Genomic DNA, 17,795 nt, shown 5'->3' on the forward strand with positions numbered 1-17,795 from the left:
CTTGACTGGCCCCAGCCATCACACCAGGAGGGAAACTTGCAGAGGCATTTCTGCTTCCTAAAGCTGCCCACAGCTTCACAGAGTGGCTGGATCCTCCTTCCTCCCTCCAGGCTCCAAAGCCCAAACCACTTCCCATCACAGGGAGACGGAAACCTTTAGGACAGGAGATGTAGGAGATGGTGTTTGTAGCATGGGGAATAAAAAGGAAGGAAGGAAACCTCAAAGTATAGCAGCTCTCTGATGATATCACAGGTGAATTAATAGAAATCCTGAGTATGCAGATAATCCAACCAAGATCTAGCTGAGAGTGCAGCCAGGTGGGGATGGCACTCTGCTCCCAGGGAACAAGGACAGGAAGAGAGGGAACGGCCTCAGGCTGGGCCAGGGCAGGCTCAAGGTGGACATCAGCAGGAATTTCCCCATGGAAAGGGTGCTCAGGCACTGGAAGTGCCCAGGGAGGTTTGGATCCCCATCCCTGGGGTGTCCCAGGAAGGGCTGGAGGTGGCACTCGGAGCTCTGGGCTGGGGACAAGGTAGGGATGGGGCACAGATTAGACTTGATGATGTTGAAAGCCTTTTCCAAGCTCAGTGATTCTGTGACTTTGTAAATTCACAGTCCAGCTGCACCAGGAGATGTGTCACACATGGGAGAGGGGAGACAGGAGCTGCTGTCTCAGGGGCATGCAGACATTCCCCTCATTGAGTCAGCAGATCACGGCACAGAGCTCCCTCCAGCTCACCCACCGCTCCCCACTGACACAATTCCAGCTTCTCCCCCGTTTTCCATCCATCTCCCCCACCCCAGGCTGCCTCTCCCCCAGGGAAACAATTCCCACTGTGGATGGAATCCCTGGAGGAGCCGGCCAAGCTCTGCTTGTGACCTTTCTTCCCACTCTCCAGTTTACATCTGTGTGTTTGGAAAACCTGCAGGGGAGCTTACAGGAGGATTAATTCCTGCTGTAAACACCACAAGCCCCTCTGAACAGCTTCCCACAGCTTGGGTGACACTACAACCATGTACCAAGGGACAGGCTGGGGAGGGGAGGAAGGAATATTGGGAAAATCATTCAGCAGAGGGAGGAAAAAGAGGGTTCTCTGCCGCGTTTTGAAGTGTTGCTGCATTCCAGGAGCTGGCAGGGACAGCCGTGTCCTTACCACAGGGGACAAATCCATTTCCATCTGGGCTCGCTGCCCAAACACAGGCCAGCAGCTCCCGCTGGTTTCAGGAGAAATTAGGGGGTTCCTTTAGCTCAGGTCGGCTGTGTTCTCACCAAGCCACCACCAGATGCTGTCACACAGAGAGCAGGGCAGGGGGAGCACGGGGAAGAGCTCAGCCCTTCCAAACGGGAGCAAGAAGTGCCCCACTGTGTTTGCTCTGCACTTACAGAGCTGGGAGAGCTCCAAGGAGGGGAAGTAAATATTGTGAGAAGAGGTGGGGCTTCCCCTGGAGGTTTGCTTCCCACCGGCAGGGGCCCAACAGCACCTGGAAAAACCCAGGAGCAGAGCACAGAGCTGGGCTGGGGGTCAGGGTTTGCAAACCAGGCTGCAGATTGTGGTGGGGGAGTGACCACAGCCCAGCCTGGCTTTGCTCCTTGTTACTCCTACATCCCGTGTGTTACCCTGATTTTTAAAAGTGTTTTCTTTTGTAGTTCTTTTGAAAGTTTTAAAGTTCTCATAAAACTTCTTTAGACTTGTGATAATGTTTTCATATTTGAGAGTCAGAGTTCCCACACAATTTCATGTAGAAATAGAATAGTTTATATATTTCTCTGTAGGTAGAGAAAAATGATTGACTGATTGATTGATCTTTGGACCAGTGTGGTTGGAGAAGTGGTAATTCCATCCTCCAATCCACGGTCACCTTTGGAATTCTATAAATACCAGGTATTTGAATAAAACTGAGTCTTTTTCTCTTTTGAACTTACCAAACCTCTGTGTACTCATTCTGTTTCCAATAACACCACCGGTGGGTGAGCAGCCCAGTGCCCAGCCCCTGCCCAGCTGGGAGCCCACCTGCACCTGCCTGGTGCTCAGCTCCACAGGAGGCCAGGACACAGTTACCTCTGCATTCCTCCCCCACACTGAGCCGTCCTGGACAAGTGTTCACAGAATCACTGGGTTGGAAGAGACCTTCAAGATCAACCCAGCCCCAACACCTCAACTAAACCCTGGCACCCAGTCTTGGTTTAAACACACCCAGGGATGGTGACTCCACCACCTCCCCGGGCAGCCATTCCAGAACTTTATCACTCTTTCTGTAAAAAAGTTTTTCCTGCTATCCAACCTCTATTTCCTTTGAATGGTGTTCACCCAGCCTTCCCCATGTCCCTGAGCTCCCGAGGGACCCCACGAGCTCCAAAGGGAGCACTCCCCATGTCCCACGTCCCCCCAGCTGGCACAGGGAGGTCACAACTTGGGCACCCCAGAGGAAATGAGAGCAGCATCTCCAAGGCAAAGTCAGCTCAGGACATCACCAACAACACTTTGGAGCCAGCAGGCTGACACGGGCAGGGGTGGCACAGGGATGAGGTGGGCATGACCCTGTCATAATGTCACTGCTGCAACCGAGGGCACTTCCCAGAAGGGACCAAACCGACCCTCAGGATGGCAGAAGAAGCTGAAGTAAGGAGACCTGAGATCATGGCGTGAGCAGGAGGCTTTGGAAAATGATCTCCCCTGTAGTGCAAAGAGGACACTGGTTACCCCACACAGCAGCTTGGGGAGGACCAACACTGGTACAGGCTGGACAGTTCATCCCTCCCTGAGGTGTCCATGGCCCCTCTGAGCCCAAATTCCAGCTGCCCTGTTCCTACCACACAAGCCAGAGGGAGATGCCCAGTGCTTGGCACGGGCAATCCTGAACTGAGCCCAGCAAGTCACCCTGGGCATCATGCAAGCTTTGCAATTCCAAGGAGCTTCTGCCCCTTTCTCTCCCTCTGCTCGTCCCCCAGCCCTGCCACCAGGCTACAGCCACATCCCAGCAGCCTCCCAGACTGTAAAACCCCAACAAACTGCTGGATGCCAGTTCCATCTTTTAGCTCCTCCACTCCTGGACGTTTCAATCCCACGGATAATTTGTCCTTTGGGTGCTAATTAGCACCAAAACAAACAAACAAAAAAAAAACCAAGCAGACAGCTGCCAGCATGGTGCCCGGGAGGTGCTGCTGAACTCCAGGGGGGGTTCACTGCAGTCATTTAAACCCCAAAAGCCCCCATGGCCACCAGCAGCCCCTGAGCAAGTCAACGGTGACAGGTCAGTGCAGGAACAGGGCTGGAACGTGCGTTCCACAAACGTCACATAAAAGTCACTCAGTAAACCACTTGCAGGGAGCCACGCCAGGGGCCCAGCAGGAAGCAAGGCTCAGGAGCTCCCTGCAGAGCTCTGGAGCTGGGTGGGTGCTGGCCCTGCAGTGCCAAAGCCCTGGGAACAGCAGGAAACGGGACGGGCGCGATTGCTCCTCGAAGGCACAGAGGGAAACCACTGCTGGGTTTATGGATTTGAGGGGTGAGAGGTGCCTGCTCAGGTGACACGAGTGGCTGTTTGGCCTTTGCCTGTGACTCACCCCGCAGCTATTGTGAAATCCCGAGTGAGACAAACACAGGAACTATTTTAAGCCCTGAAAGAACACATTAGCGGAAGGCTGGATGGTTCAGGACGGCCAGTTTCTAGGTGAGGCAGAGGAAAGTCCTCCCTGAACTCTCACTGGCCCAAAAAGGAGAACTGAGAGCTCCCCAAGTGCTTCATCTCAGCTCCTTTGCACCCGGTATCTGCCCAGGCCACGGGGTCATCCTCCACAGGCTATCATGCCACCATATTTTTGGTGTCAGCTCTTCTTCCCCTCCTTGCCAGCCTTGTCCCCGTGCCAGGAGAGCTGATGCTTCAGATATCACCAGGTTGGAGCCCCAGAAGGAGCCTGGAGGTCCCAGGGATGCTGCCTTTGGGGGGTGATAGCTGGGCCTGCCCCACCCCACTCCTGCTCTGGGTGGCACTGCTCCCTCACACGTTTTCCCAATTAAAAATGGTTAATTGCCTCCTGATGAACCTGGCCAGACCTCCCTGCATCAATAAACAAGCACAGAATAGCCAGGCTTGAGTCAGTGCTCCTGGTGCTGTCAAATAATCAGTGGGAGCTGGAACGGAGACAGGCTGAGAAGGTTGGGGCTGTAAAAGCTGGAGAAGTGAAGCTTTGGGGTGACCTCACTGGGGCCTTCCAGTGCCTGAAGGGCTCCAAAAAAATGGAGGGGGACTGTTCCTCAGGAATGGGAGTGACAGGACACAGGGAATGGCTTCACACTGTCAGAGGGCAGGGATAGATGGGATTTGGGAAGGAATTCCTGGCTGGGAAGGTGGGCAGGCCCTGGCACAGGATGCCCAGAGCAGCTGGGGCTGCCCCTGGATCCCTGGCAGTGCCCAAGGCCAGGCTGGACAGGGCTTGGAGCAGCCTGGGACAGTGGGAGGTGTCCCTGCCATGGCAGGGGGTGGAATGAGGTGAGCTTTAAGGTCCCTTCCATCCCAAACCATTCCATGACTTCCAAGCCTATCAGGCCCCCTAGAACCACTTCAGTTTGTCACCACAAATGAATCCTATTTGGGGTTTTGTTTGAAACTCTGGATTCGGGCCCTGGTGCCACCAAACAGAGCAGCTGGTGACACGTGGCCAGGGGCACAGCAGCACAGCCCTGGTCCCTCAGCCCCACGACTGCACCAGCACTGCTGCTCTGGCAGCTGTGGCAACATCTCAGCAAGAGGGAAGGGGAAGTGGCTTTATGAAACACCCCAAAAACCGTTAAAAAAAAACACATTAAAAAGCAGAAATGCCTTCCTTTGGTTATACAAGCTAAGGGCAGGAAAGCAGCCCCACCAGAGAGCTCAGCTACAGCCACGGCCTTGTTTTCTGGGTAGCCAAGCACAAGTGTGACCAGAGCACAGCACAAACACCTCTCCTGGCCTTAAAAGCTCAGCAGTGGCCCAGCAAAGGGGGGCAGAGGTGAGGAGCCCACAGAGCAGCAGAGCTCCACGTGATGTTCCAGACCTTGCACCCAAACAGCCGCAGGGCCAGAGGCACAGCGAGAGGGTCTGGGGCTATGGTGCTGTGTTAGAACCACCCACAGGAGCCAGGCAGGGCTCCCGGGCCTGGGCTCGGCCAGACTCATGCAAAAAAAATAGGCAGAGTTTGAGGAGAGGGAAGTTCCACGTTGACCCAGCATCTTCAGCCTAAAACTTGAGAGCAACAAACGTCCTTCAAATCACGGGTCCTTGGAAGAGCACGGTGCTCCAAGTGAGCATTCCCGGCCCTGTCTTCATTCAGACAACGCCACAATATTGGATTTTTTTTTTTTATAGAGGGGAAAAAGCCTTTCAGCAGTTCTGGGTTTCCTAGCAACTTCCTGCTACAAATTTGGTCCACAGAGGGCTGTGGGAGCAGGGCCCGAATGGCTGCGACACCCGAGAGCCGAGGAAGGGGTTTGGGCTGGCACTGGCAGGTCTGGCTGGCTGGCAGCCCTCTCTCCCTGGGCTGGAAAGCATCAGCTCAGCAAGGCCCTGGCAGGGGAATAAAACACTCAGCTCTTCCCTGTCTCCAGGACTGCCAGGGTGGCTCAGCACTGCTGGCACTTCCCTTTGCAGGAGTACGGGGCAGGAGCAGCAGATGCAGGTGCTGAGGAGAACCAACAGCAGCTGCTGGGCACAGCCTCCTTCTGTGCCTCTCCCACCTCCCCAAACACCACACAGATCCTGGCAGAGCAAATAAAGACAGGAGCCCTAGGGACAGGAGCACAGGGAGGTGAGAAATGGCAGCAAGGGTTCCACGTGCTGCCTGGGAAGAGCAGCCTGGGAGGTGGCTCCGAGGGGCTTTTCTCCAGCCAGGAGGAAAGTCAGAGCAGCTCCAGCAGGACTAGAGCCATGGCTCTGCCCCGTGCCAGGGACACGCTGCCCCTTCCAGCCCCACTCCGGGGGTGGCACATCCAGACACTGCCCTGGGAGGGAGCAGAGCGTGCCTTCACTCTCCCTGCTGAATCTCGGCTCTCTCTGGATTCAGGCTGGCAGTGCCAGTGGATGGGGACACAGCACAGCCACCCCCACAGCCCTTGGGGACACCCAGCCACAGGAGGCTGAGCTGAGACTCACCAGGAGAACCCCACATTTACAGGCAGCACCCCACAGACAAGAAAAAGAACCTTTTCTCCAAGGAAACTGGATTCTCAGGAGACAAAACATTTACAGAATCATGAGGTGTGCAGGGAGGAGTTTTTCTGAGCAGCAGCAATTGCCACGTGCTGAGGGTGAAAGGCTCATCCGAGCTCCCCTGCAGGCAGCTGCCCACAGCTCCCACTGGCAGCAGCACTGCCAAGATCTGGGCTGTGCCACTGAAGTCATTGTCCAAATATTTAGGCCACTGAGAGCTGTCCCTGTCCCCTGTCACACAGAGACAGCCACAGAGCACAGGGCTGCAGCAGGGATGGAACATCCCACGTTTCCATCAGCTCAAAGTGAAAATCAAGTTTAAAGTTCAGCCAGGTTTAACATTGTCAAACCTTCCCATTCCTCTTTCCCAAGTGAAAAGATTTTAAGGAAAGCCTTCAGCTGTTCTCAAGGACAAGACCACAATTTGATCTTGCATTTTTTGTGGCCAATCAGCTCAAACTTACCCCGCTTTTGTTTTCCTTCCCTTTTCTTTTTCAAAGTTGACTCGGCATATTAACGTCTCTCCCTGACACCCTTTCCAGGAATTACAGGTTAAAGTGTAGAATCACAGAATGATTTGGGCTGGAAGGGACATTAAAAATCATTTTGTTGCCATGGGCAGGGACACCCTCCACCATGCCAGGTGGATCCAAGCCCCATCCAAGTGTCCCTTGGACACAGCTAGAGATCCAGGGGCAGCCACAGCTTCTCTAGGCACCCTGTGCCAGGGCCTGCCCACCCTCACAGGGGACGATTCCTTCCCAAAATCCCACCAAACCCTGCTCCCCAGTGGCTCAAACCAAGGGCTGAGCCTGAATCACCTGAGCCAACCACGAGTGGTGCAGGCTGGGGTGATGAGCAGAGAGGTCTGCAGTGCCAGGGCCACTGTGATGCCCACAAAGAGCCCGGCTGCTGCTGCAGGCAGCTGCACAACACCCAACAATCAGCCTTTCATTACCCTGTGTGAAAGCCGCGTTTCCAGCCCGCAGCATGTACAGCACCGATAGCAGCACAGCACATCAGAGAACCCAAATCGCCTTTCTCAGCGTGTCTTGGGGAAGAAAGGAGAACACGGGCACAAAAGAGGCGCTGCTGACTCACTGTGGCCACGGGGCTCGGCGGGATGGAGCTGTGTGAAGGCGATTTGAAGGGCTAAAGTGAATCACAGAATCACTGAATAATGAGGTTGGAAGGCTCCTCTAAGATCATCAAGTCCAACCCGTGCCCTAACACCTCAACTAGACTATAGCACCAAGTGCCATGTCCAGGTTTTAAACACATCCAGAGATGGTGATTCCACCACCTCCCTGGGAAGACAATTCCAGTACTTTATTATTCTTTTGGTGAAAATTTTTTCGTAATATCCAACCTCTACCTTCCCTGACGTAGCTTGAGGCTGTGTCCTCTTGTTCTGTCAGTGCTGCCCAGTGGAAGAGACCGACCCCACCTGTCTACAGCCTCCCTTCAGGAAGCTGTAGAGAGCAATAAGGTCACCCCTGAGCCTCCTCTTCTTCAGGCTAAACAACCCCAGCTCCTTCAATAACCCCCTTTGGCAGCCTGTCCCCACCCTGCCGGGGGGAGCCTTATCGGGGAGCCAGTGTCCCCATCAGCAGGCGCTGGGGAGGGCAGATAGCCCTGCACAAGAGGCTCGAGCAGCAAAACAATCCCCCAGGAGAAAGGCAGGAGGCTCTGGCCGTTCTCCAGCAGCCACAGGAGCCCCTGCCAGCCGGGAGCTCTCCATGCCCACGTGGGCATCCCTTCCTGCTGGCATTAACGCAGCTCCCTGAAGCGGGAACGTTCGGTTTGCAGGGCTGAGAGGTGATGCAGGGGCTCCAGCACTGCTGGTGTCACCCTGAGCATCTTCCCTGAGAGCCCACTGCCACTTGTCCCTCCAAACAATGCCAGCTCTGAAGTGGCAACACAGATCCTCTGGGTTTATGAGTGGTATCTGACGTGTTTTCCCAGTAAAATAACTCTGCTTTTCTTTTTTCTTTTCTGAAGTGTTGCCACTTCAGAAAAGACCCTCTGGGTTTATGGGTGGTATCTTAGGTGTTTTCCCAGTAAAATATCTCTGCTTTTCTTCTAAGGCAGCTTGGGAAGGGTCTGAGGGAGGAACTTTTACAGGCCCCCAACTCTGGATGGGCTGAAGCCTTCCCAGGCTGGCACCCACCGACCACAGCTCCCGACTGCTGGATTTGGGATCATCCACTTAACGAGCTTTGGATTGAGGTGGTGACAAAGCTTGGCCACCTGTGGGCTGCCACCACGTCCTCAGTGGACCTCTGGCCTTGCCAAGACCACAGCATTCAGAGAATAAGAGCTAGAAAGAAACATTTCCTCCCCACCCCCTCCTACTTTTCAGCTTCATTACCCTCTGTTCAACTGGTTCCTCATGCAGGCAGATCCTCTTCTGCTGCAAAAAGACTTTCTGTAAAAACAGGGAAATCCCAGTCCCAGTTGCTGCTGGCCACAGGTTTTTTAGGTCTGCTGTGTAGGATCCAGTCTCCACTATAAATTTCATTCTTTTTAATTAATATGTATTTAAATGAAGCCTGTCCTACTTTTGGAAACACTGTGAGAAGCCAGTTCAGCTTTGCTGAGCCCAGGACACAGCTCCAGACAGGATTCCACAGGGCAGGAATACCCCAAATCCCCCAGCCCTCCTTCCTCCCGCTCACACCCGGCCTCATAAAACCAAATCCTACCAAACCCAGCCCATTTTTCCATCTTTCCACACCTCAGCTTCTGCCAGGTCTGACTGCCCAGAGAACAAAGCCCTGCTCAGACCTTTCCAAGGGGACACAACAGATGGCACACGGGGCAGGATGCAGGCACAGGATTCCGTCACCTCCCCACGCTTCCGGGTGTGGAAAAGGGGCGGAAAACGGGCAGGAATTCACTCCAACATCCTGAAAACCCCCGGGCCCTGCAGACACTCAGCCTCGCTCCAAGCAATGCCTTCAATGAGAAAATCAAATTGACTTTAGGGTCAAGTGAATGATTGAAGTTGTTCACTGAATTTTGGGTGCCTCTGTTCTGCTGGGAGCACTGGTGGGTTATTCAGCTGCTGGTTTTTTGGTGGGTTATTCTGCAATTTTTGGTGGGATATTCAGCTGCTTTTTTGGCAGCTGAGCAGCACAAGAGGGCAAACACCTCCTTTCACATCCCACCTTACACTCATCCCCACCCCAGATATAAAATAAAAAACAAAAGGAGCCAACCAAAAAAACTTCAGCTGAAGGGGAAATGTGTCTCTGGTTATTAATCCTAAAATAAGGATTAATAAGGATTATTAATCCTTATAAAATAAGGATTTATTATCCTAAAATAAGGATTTATGGCACAGCATCCCCAAATAATTTGGGATTCTTAAATAAACAAACTCTTGGATGAGAATTCAAAATCCAGCCATGACCTTTTGCCAGATGGAACGGAGAACAGGTAGAGAAGAGATCAAAGCAATGGAGAAATGAAATGTGGCTAAATACAATAAAATAACCCTTTGATTTCTGGCACGATGTTAAACCTCACCCTGCCTAACAGGGTTAAAAGTCCACAAAAGCAAAAATTTGCCTGAATATTCAAGTTCCAGAAGGAGTGAACTTCTGGTTGTAAACACATGGTGTCCACTGGGACATTTTCATTCTCATTTGGGTTAAAATGGGGATGAAAGGAGCTGGAGATGCGCTGTTATTGCCTGACAGGCTGGCATTCTCTACCTACAGTAATAAAGTTACTCTGACAATGGTTTTCTGGTGAGGCTGGGGTTAAAACTGAGGCATTCATATTCGACAACAGACTGAAAACCAAACCGGCCACCTCTAAAGTAGCTTTATTCTCTAAGTCACCTACTTTGGGTACATTATAATTGTTTAAAATAGAAAGCATTTAAATAATTGTTTAAGTTTTCCTATCTCTCGGAGGCCGATGAAGTCATTTTACACTGTTTACCTGGTTCCTGTCACTGTTTGAGAAACTCGAGCAAATAAAAGCAAGGAATCATCCAAGAGTGAGTGTTGCTACACACAAATGTGTTTCCAATGCACCTCGCAGAGCAGAACAGCAAAAGAATTTCTACTGATGCTGCTTTCAGAAGGATTACTGGAGAAGGGATTTAAATATCATTTTTAGGAATTGTGTTTTATTAGATGATAGGATCTTTCACTAAAAAGTTTCACTCAATGGGTATTTAGCACTCAGTTTTTTAGCGTTTCTGTCAAATACAGTGATAGAGATGAGAAATAAACACCAAATCCCCCTGTCCTGATCTGCAGCCACCTGCCTCCCTTCCTGGCCTATTTGTTTCTCGTTTTTTCAAAGGCAATACCTTCTCAGATGATCTAACGAGGCCACCAAGCCCCAGCTGCCCAAGAGGCAATTCCCACCCCCATTCCTGTCACGCAGGTGTGTCCAGGAGCCTCGGGATCCCCGGGCTGCCCCCGCACCCCCGGCTCAGCCCCTGACGGGACACGGGACAGCGGGAACGCCGCTGCTCTGGGGGGCAAAGTCCAGGGAATCTTTGGTCCTTGAAACCCCCGTCCCTAAAGCCCGAGGTTAAACATTCACAGCGCTGGACCCGGCTCCTCTTGGCCCTCCCAAGTTTCCTGCCGGCAACAACGGCGGGGATACAAATCCCCCGTCACCCCCGGAGACTCAGAAAACTTGGAGACAGCCCTGGAAGTGCCGACTTCCAAGAAACCTCCCTCCATTCATTGCACCGGCGGGCTTGGCAGGCAGCGCCGGGGTCTCCTCACAAAAGCATCGCCCAGAAAACGGGCGAGTCGGGGCGACAAAAAACAAAACTAAAACAAAAAGTAAAAAAAAGCAGGAAAAAAAAAAAAAAAAAAAAAAGCAGGAAGCTTTTCTCCCTCCTTTCCCCTTCCCGGAGCGCTGCGATCCCAAGCCCGGCTCAGCCGCCGTGCCCGTCCAGCTCCTCCCGGCTAACGGGACGCGGAGCCGGCCCCGCCGGGTCCGGGCAGCGGAGCCGCTCCGAGCCGGGGCCGCGGCACCGCCGCTGCTCCCGGGGCCCGCCGAGCACCCACCTTGTAGACTTTGCCGAAGGCTCCATCTCCCAGCTCGCCCACCACCTCCCACACCTCTCCGGGGTCCAGGTCGCGGCGGACGTGCTCGTATTCCTTGGAGCGGCGCTTCTCGAAGGCGGAGAGGCGCAGGATGCGGCGGAAATTGGCGAAAGCCATCCCGGAGTGCAGCCCCGGGAGCTGCGGAGCCGCCGCCCGCTCCGGCCCCGGGAGGACGGAGCCGCTGAGCGCCCGGGGAGCGGCGAGGCGGGACCGGCACCGGGGCCGCCTCCAGCCGCGCACATGGAGCCGGAGCCGCTCCACCTGCTGGGCTGGGCTGGGCTGCCCGGGACAGAGCCATTGGCCGCCCGCGCCCTCCGCCCGCCCGGCCGGCACCGCCCCGCACGGCCCGGCTCGGTCCGGGCACGGCACAGGCAGGGCACGGTCCGGGCACGGCACCGCCCCGCACGGCCCGGCTCGGTCCGGGCACGGCACCGCCCCGCACGGCCCGGCTCGGTCCGGGCACGGCACAGACAGGGCACGGTCCGGGCACGGCACCGCCCCGCACGGCCCAGCTCGGTCCGGGCACGGCACAGGCAGGGCTCGGTCCGGACACGGCACCGCCCCGCACGGCCCGGCTCGGTCCGGGCACGGCACCGCCCCGCACGGCCCGGCTCGGTCCGGGCACGGCACAGACAGGGCACGGCCCGCCCAGACTGTCACGGCTCATCCCAGGCACGGTTCAGCCTGGGCACAGCTCTGCCCTGGCACGGCACGGTTCCGCCTGGGTACGGCCCGGCACTGCCCAGCCGGGTCAAGGTCCGCCCTGACCGGCACGGCTCAGCCCGGGTACGCTCTGCCCAGTCGTCTTGGCACGGTTCAGCCCGGGTACGGCCCGGTTCGGCTCGGTCCCGCCGGGGCACAGCCCGGCCCCGTTCTGCCCGTCCCGGTGCATCGGGCCATGGCCCAGCACGGCTCGGTTCGGCCCCGCCGCGGAGCCAGCCGGGGGATCCCAATCCCGAGCCAAGGAAAGCAAATCCCGGCCCAGCCGGGCAGGGAAGGAGCGATGCCCCCGCTCCGGCATGCCCGGGGCTGTGTCCGATCCCCGCACGGAAAACCCGAATCCCTAAACCCTAATCCCTGGCGGCAGAGCCGCGATTCTGCTGCCCCCGCTCCGCCTCCCGGGAAAACAGACGGACACAGCCGATTTGAAGCTCCAGGAGCGGAACTGCGGGGAACCCGCACCGCGGGCCCCCGCCACGCGTCTGTTCGGAGATGTGACCCAGCCGGTGTCCGCTGGGACACCGCATCCTCCCCACGGCGGCAGCTCAAAGCCTCTGGGAAAGCGACTGGCGATCCCGTATGGAATGGGGACATCTAGGGGACCCCCCCGGCGGTGCAGCCCGGAGCCATCGCGCTGGCCCCGCACAGACCCGCACCGCGCGGGTTTTGCCCCAAATCCACGTCCCAGCGCGCAGCCCGGGGCACAGGAACACGCTCCATCCTTCGCACGCCCCATCCTGAAGGATAATTCCAGCAAAACTCAGCACAGGCTCCCTCTTGCAGAGCATCTGATCTTAGCGATGTCTTACGAGTTCCCTGACATAATTCCCTAGAACGTTGGGCTGATTGTCATCTTTCCCTGTCCTTGCTGTTAAAAAAATAACAAAAAAAACCTGAGTATTTCCAGCTCCCGGATGTTGATTGAAAGAATCACCTGAGCAGTAAATGTTCCTAAAAACCAGATTGGTATTAATGCTCTCAAATGCTCTGTGTGATGTTTTGGGAAGGGACACACAGGACTCTGCATCACCTGGGATTTAAAACCAGGCATCAGTGACATTACAAACATTGCACTTCAGATGTTCCAACCACAGCAGCACTCTGTAATATTAATTAGCCAGCAGCTTGGTTAATTCAGGGCTTGGCAATTCCCCAGAAAGCTTTCAGACACAGCTCTGTGTCCTCCCTGCTGCTCTGGGAGGTGACAATGGCCTGGCTGCTCCCGGGGGCTGTGAGGTCAGGGCACCGGGCACAGCCACCAAGATCCATCTCAGCTCTGCTTGAAGCTGCTCCTTCCCCCTTGCATTGCCTCCTCTCCTTGTGAGGCTGACAAAGCTCCACGAGCTCCAGCCCTGGCTGGATTTGTGTCATTCCTGTCCCCCGTGTCCCAGAAGAGTGTGAAGCCCCCAGGCCAGGCTGTCCAAACACCACAACCAGGTCCTGGCACAGGCAGCACAAAATCCACGTAGGAAAAACACCAGCCAGCGCTGCAGGAATCCTTCCAGCTGTGCCAGATGCCAGGGGCACGGGGGGATTTCTGGCTCACTGGAGCTCATTCCTGAGAGCTGCACATGTAATCCTTTCCCAAACCCATGCTCCACGTTGAGAAGCATTTTTTTTTGGTTTCTTGCTAAAAGTCCTCCACACGAGGCTTTTTTCAACCCCTCACCCACCGGTTCAGTGCTTCCCCACCTCATGCTGCAGTTCTTCAATATGTTTGAAGATATTTTCAAGATGGTTTTGGTGCTCCAGCCCAAATGATCCCTCTTCCCACAGGTTTCCCCCACTGGCAGAGATTTAAAGGTGGCAGAATCAGCCCAAGCTGCAGATTTTTATTTTTTTTTTTTAGCATGGGCAGTTTGTCCTCTGTGTTCACACCTGGGGGATTTTGAAATTCTGGAGCTGGTTGGGTTCTTCCTCTGCGCTGCACCGGAGGAGATTAAAGAGGACTGAAAATAATTGTTAAAAGTGACACCTTCAAAAGAAAAATGTGGGGTTTTTCTAGTGTTTCTGGTTTGTTGGAAAAGTATTTTTTTTCCTCCAGTGGTGAGGTGGGAAAAAAGGTGGGAGAAGAAGACAGGAAGAGAAGACAGGCAGACAGCCATGAGCACCTTCACATTTTCTCTGGGCAGAACTCACACGTGGCTCTCTCATAAATCATCTTATTAATACTGTCCATGAATTCTGAGCAGCATCTCGTGTCTGTTCCGGGGTATTAATTGCCTGTGCAGCCTGACTGGGAGCAGTGGGCATTTCAAATGAAATAAATCCTGCTAATTATTGCTCCCAGCTTAGTGCAGGCAATGCCTGAGAGCTCCCTGCGCTCCTCAGGGGAAGTTTTATTGCTTTCTCCAGGATGGGACCAACCTGAATAAGGATCAGATCCTGCTGCTCCTCCACCCACTGGGCTGGAATGCTGTGGGGAGGGAGAGGGGTGCTAAAGCCAGGATTACCCCTAACGCTCAGCTTTGATGTTGGGCATGACCTGCAGCTCTGCTCTGGCCCAGGATCAACACTGGGGGTGTCTCCTGTGGGATCTGGGGAGGAGGGGGAGAAGCCAACCATGGACGTGGGAGGGATGGGAAAGGAACTCTCAAAGGAGGACCTGGAGCTGCTGGAGAGAGCCCAGAGGAGGCACCAGGGGATCAGAGGGATGGAGCAGCTCTGCTGGGAGAGCTGGGAGTGTTCACCTGCAGAGGAGAAGCTTGGGGGTGACACAATTGTGACCTTCCTGAGGGAGCTGCAGGAAAGGTGGAGAGAGACTTTACAAGAGGCTGCAGTGGCAGGATACTGGGAATGGCTTCCCACTGCCAGAAAGGAGATTTAGATGGGATATTGGGAAGGAATTCTTCCCTGTGAGGGTGGGCAGGCCCTGGCACAGGGTGCCCAGAGCAGCTGGGGCTGCCCCTGGATCCCTGGCAGTGCCCAAGACCAGGCTGGAGCAGCCTGGGATTGTGGGAGGTGTCCCTGCCCATGGCAGGGGCGGCACTGGATGAGCTTTAAGGTCCCTTCCAACCCAAACCATTCCATGACTCTGGCAGCAGCTTTGGAGCCTGGCTGGTCAGTTGCTCTCCCAGCACATCCCAAAGCCAGCAGCAGCAGCAGCTGTCCTGGCAGGAAGCAGCAGGATTCTGGCATTTCCTGCGGCTGGGAGAAGCGGGAGGTCCCATTTATTGTCTGGATGTGAGCACTGCTTGCTGCTCCACGTGCTCTTCCCAGGCAGGAAATCAGTATTATGGTCTGTTCCTGAACCTTTCTGCCCTCAACAGAGCATCTCCACCTGCTCCAGGGCACGAGGGAGATCACCTCACCTGCTCCTCCTTTCTGCTGCCAGGTCCCTGGGTTATTGTTTTCATGGAGAATTCTCCTCTTTGCCCACCAGTCTCCTCTTCAGTTATTTGTTGGAGGTGGCTGTACCTCAGTCCTGCAGGGTTTGCAGCCCCTGCCCCGGCAGGAACCAAACCCCCCATCTGTCGGAGTCCAGCACATCCCTCTGGCTGCCCTGGCTGGCTCCAGACCCTGGCAGGGGGCTCAGAGACCTTGGCAAGAAGTCAAAAACACCTGTGGCTTTGATTTTAGCCCATGGGAGAGACTGCCAACTCTGTGTGAGGAATTACAAGCCACAAGGGTTTGAGTAGTGTGATAGGTGAATTAACACAGGGTGGAAAAGTGGAATTTTGGGGTTTTTAGAATGGGGTTCAGGGAGATAAGATGGAGGGATTTGGGCGTGTCCTGGCCTTCTTCTCTTTCATCTCGTCCTCCATGTCTTGGTGTGATGGTGACACTTTTCTGTTGGTTTAAGGTAGAGACACACTGTCTGACATAGGTGATAGATATTGGCACATTATTGTAAATATAACACACCTAATTTCTGATAGAAGATGTGGATGCCACCCGTCAGGGCAGGCAGATGCCATGGCTTCTGTACTGGACAGAGCTCAGCAGGTCAGAGAAGGAACGTTCTAGATAAGGGAAAATAGACAACCTTGAGACCTCGATCCTACGCATTCCAGACCTCTTCTTCGGAACAAGGACTTTTACGATCTTGGGGTCAGCCCAGCATTGAGACCCCAACATCCATCCTCTGGACAGTTCTACAGGCCCCCCAGGATTTCCTGAGACGAGGCTTTCCAGCCCCAAATCGTGTTGATGCTGCCTGCTTCAAAGGCCACTTCCAGCAGGGGCTTGCCCCAGCTGTGGAGGCTCCTCTCACCACCACAAAATCCAGATGTTGTGAATCATTCCAACATCTGCACCTCATCTCCAAGGGCAGAGCAGCAGCCGGGGAGGTGCTCTGGGAGCCAGGAACATGTCTGGGATGAGCCCCAGGCAATCAGCTGGAATTGATTTCTCCTGAGTCAGTTGGGAAACTCTTTTGGAGAAGGGGAGAAGAGCCGGGATTTGAGGTCTTTCTCTGGAATAACTCCTGGTGGGCAGGGCTACCTTGTGAGGTGGGACCTACCTCCTCTCCAAAATTAACAGCTGAGCTGCAGGGAATCCGAAATGTTTGCAGTCTCCTGCTTGGGCCAAAAGCAAGAAAAAACCAACAAAAAAACCCCCAAAAAACCCACAAACAAACAAACAAAAAAAACCCAAGAGGGATCCTGGAGAGCCTCCCAGCAGGAGCAGACTCCTGGGAATTCTTCACCCAGGAGCTACATGGCCTCACCTGCCTGACCCTGACCCCACGGGCTCAGCTCCCACCCAGCAGCAATTTATAAAGTGAATAAATAGCAATTTACAACGTGAATAAATAGCAGCTCACAAGGTGAATAAATCCAGAGCTGCTGCCCAGCAGCTCCCTGGGGTTTGCCCCGGGGCTGTTCGAGGAGCAGGGATTGCTGCAGCTGCACATCCCTGGGGCTGATGTTGGTGTCAGCTCCTCCCTGAACTGCCCCTCCTGTCCCCTGACCCCCCAGTGCTGCCCCCGGAGCCAGACTGGTGTGACTGGGGCAAACTGGGCTCTCTCCAAGGCTGGGTCACTGCCAGGGGCAGCTCCTGCTCCAATCCCCTAAATTCCTTCTGGAGTGCTGAGGAACAGACCAACACCAGGAAACGCCTCGTTAACGAACCCACCTAATTAAGGCCATGTGGAGAGAAGGCCAGTTTGTCTTTTTTTGCTGAATATTGGCTGTTCACCCCATGGATTTATTCCCCCCGTCACCTCTCACACAGCCCAGGACACCACAGAGCCCCCTCCAAACGCTGGAGTTTCCCGAAGGAAGCAGGATGGCTGCAGCACGAGGGATTCAATTAAATTAGAAATTAAATTAGAAAATCCCAGCCTCCAAGGGCCTCCCCTGGCCTTCCACAACTGCTCTGAGTCTGGGCTTGGAGCAACCTGGGATAGTGGAAAATGTCCCAGCAACCTGGGATAGTGGAAAAAGTTTGGAGGAAGAATCTCTTTAAAGTCCCCTCCAACCCAAAGCATCCTGTGATTTCATGGAATGGCTGCATAATTTATAATTTTCTTTAAATGACACCCATATTCCCTTAAAAAAGCTTTTTAAGGGAATATGGATTAATTAAAGAAAATTATAAATTATCTTTAGAAGAAAATTGTAAAGGTGCAAAGCCTTTGCACCTTGTATTTTATGAATATCTATTAAAAAAGGGGATATTGATAAATTAAAGACACTATATGTACACACTCCCATATAAAACCAATAAAAAATAGGTATTTTACATCTGTAAAGGGAAAATTTCCAGGAAAGTCACACCCTTGATTGTTTGTAAACTCACATCCCAAATTCTACAGTGAAATTACCTTAATTTCTTGAATTTTATTTAAAAAATGGAAATATTTAGCTG

The 17,795-nt window shown here is 54.1% G+C and overlaps 1 protein-coding gene across 1 annotated transcript in view; it reads right to left on the bottom strand.

Annotated features, from left to right (window-relative positions):
* STK10 (serine/threonine kinase 10) overlaps positions 1 to 11,489 on the bottom strand; it is a 43,215-nt gene extending 31,726 nt beyond the window's left edge. Inside the window, exon 1 of the mRNA XM_068206189.1 lies at positions 11,226 to 11,489. Coding sequence (XP_068062290.1) covers positions 11,226 to 11,381 — 156 coding nt within the window. The 5' untranslated portion in view covers positions 11,382 to 11,489. The remainder of the gene's footprint in view (positions 1 to 11,225) is intronic.
* Between the last annotated feature and the right edge of the window lie 6,306 nt (positions 11,490 to 17,795).

The sequence above is a fragment of the Anomalospiza imberbis genome, chromosome 15 (assembly GCF_031753505.1).
Source record: "Anomalospiza imberbis isolate Cuckoo-Finch-1a 21T00152 chromosome 15, ASM3175350v1, whole genome shotgun sequence".
NCBI lineage: Eukaryota > Metazoa > Chordata > Aves > Passeriformes > Viduidae > Anomalospiza > Anomalospiza imberbis.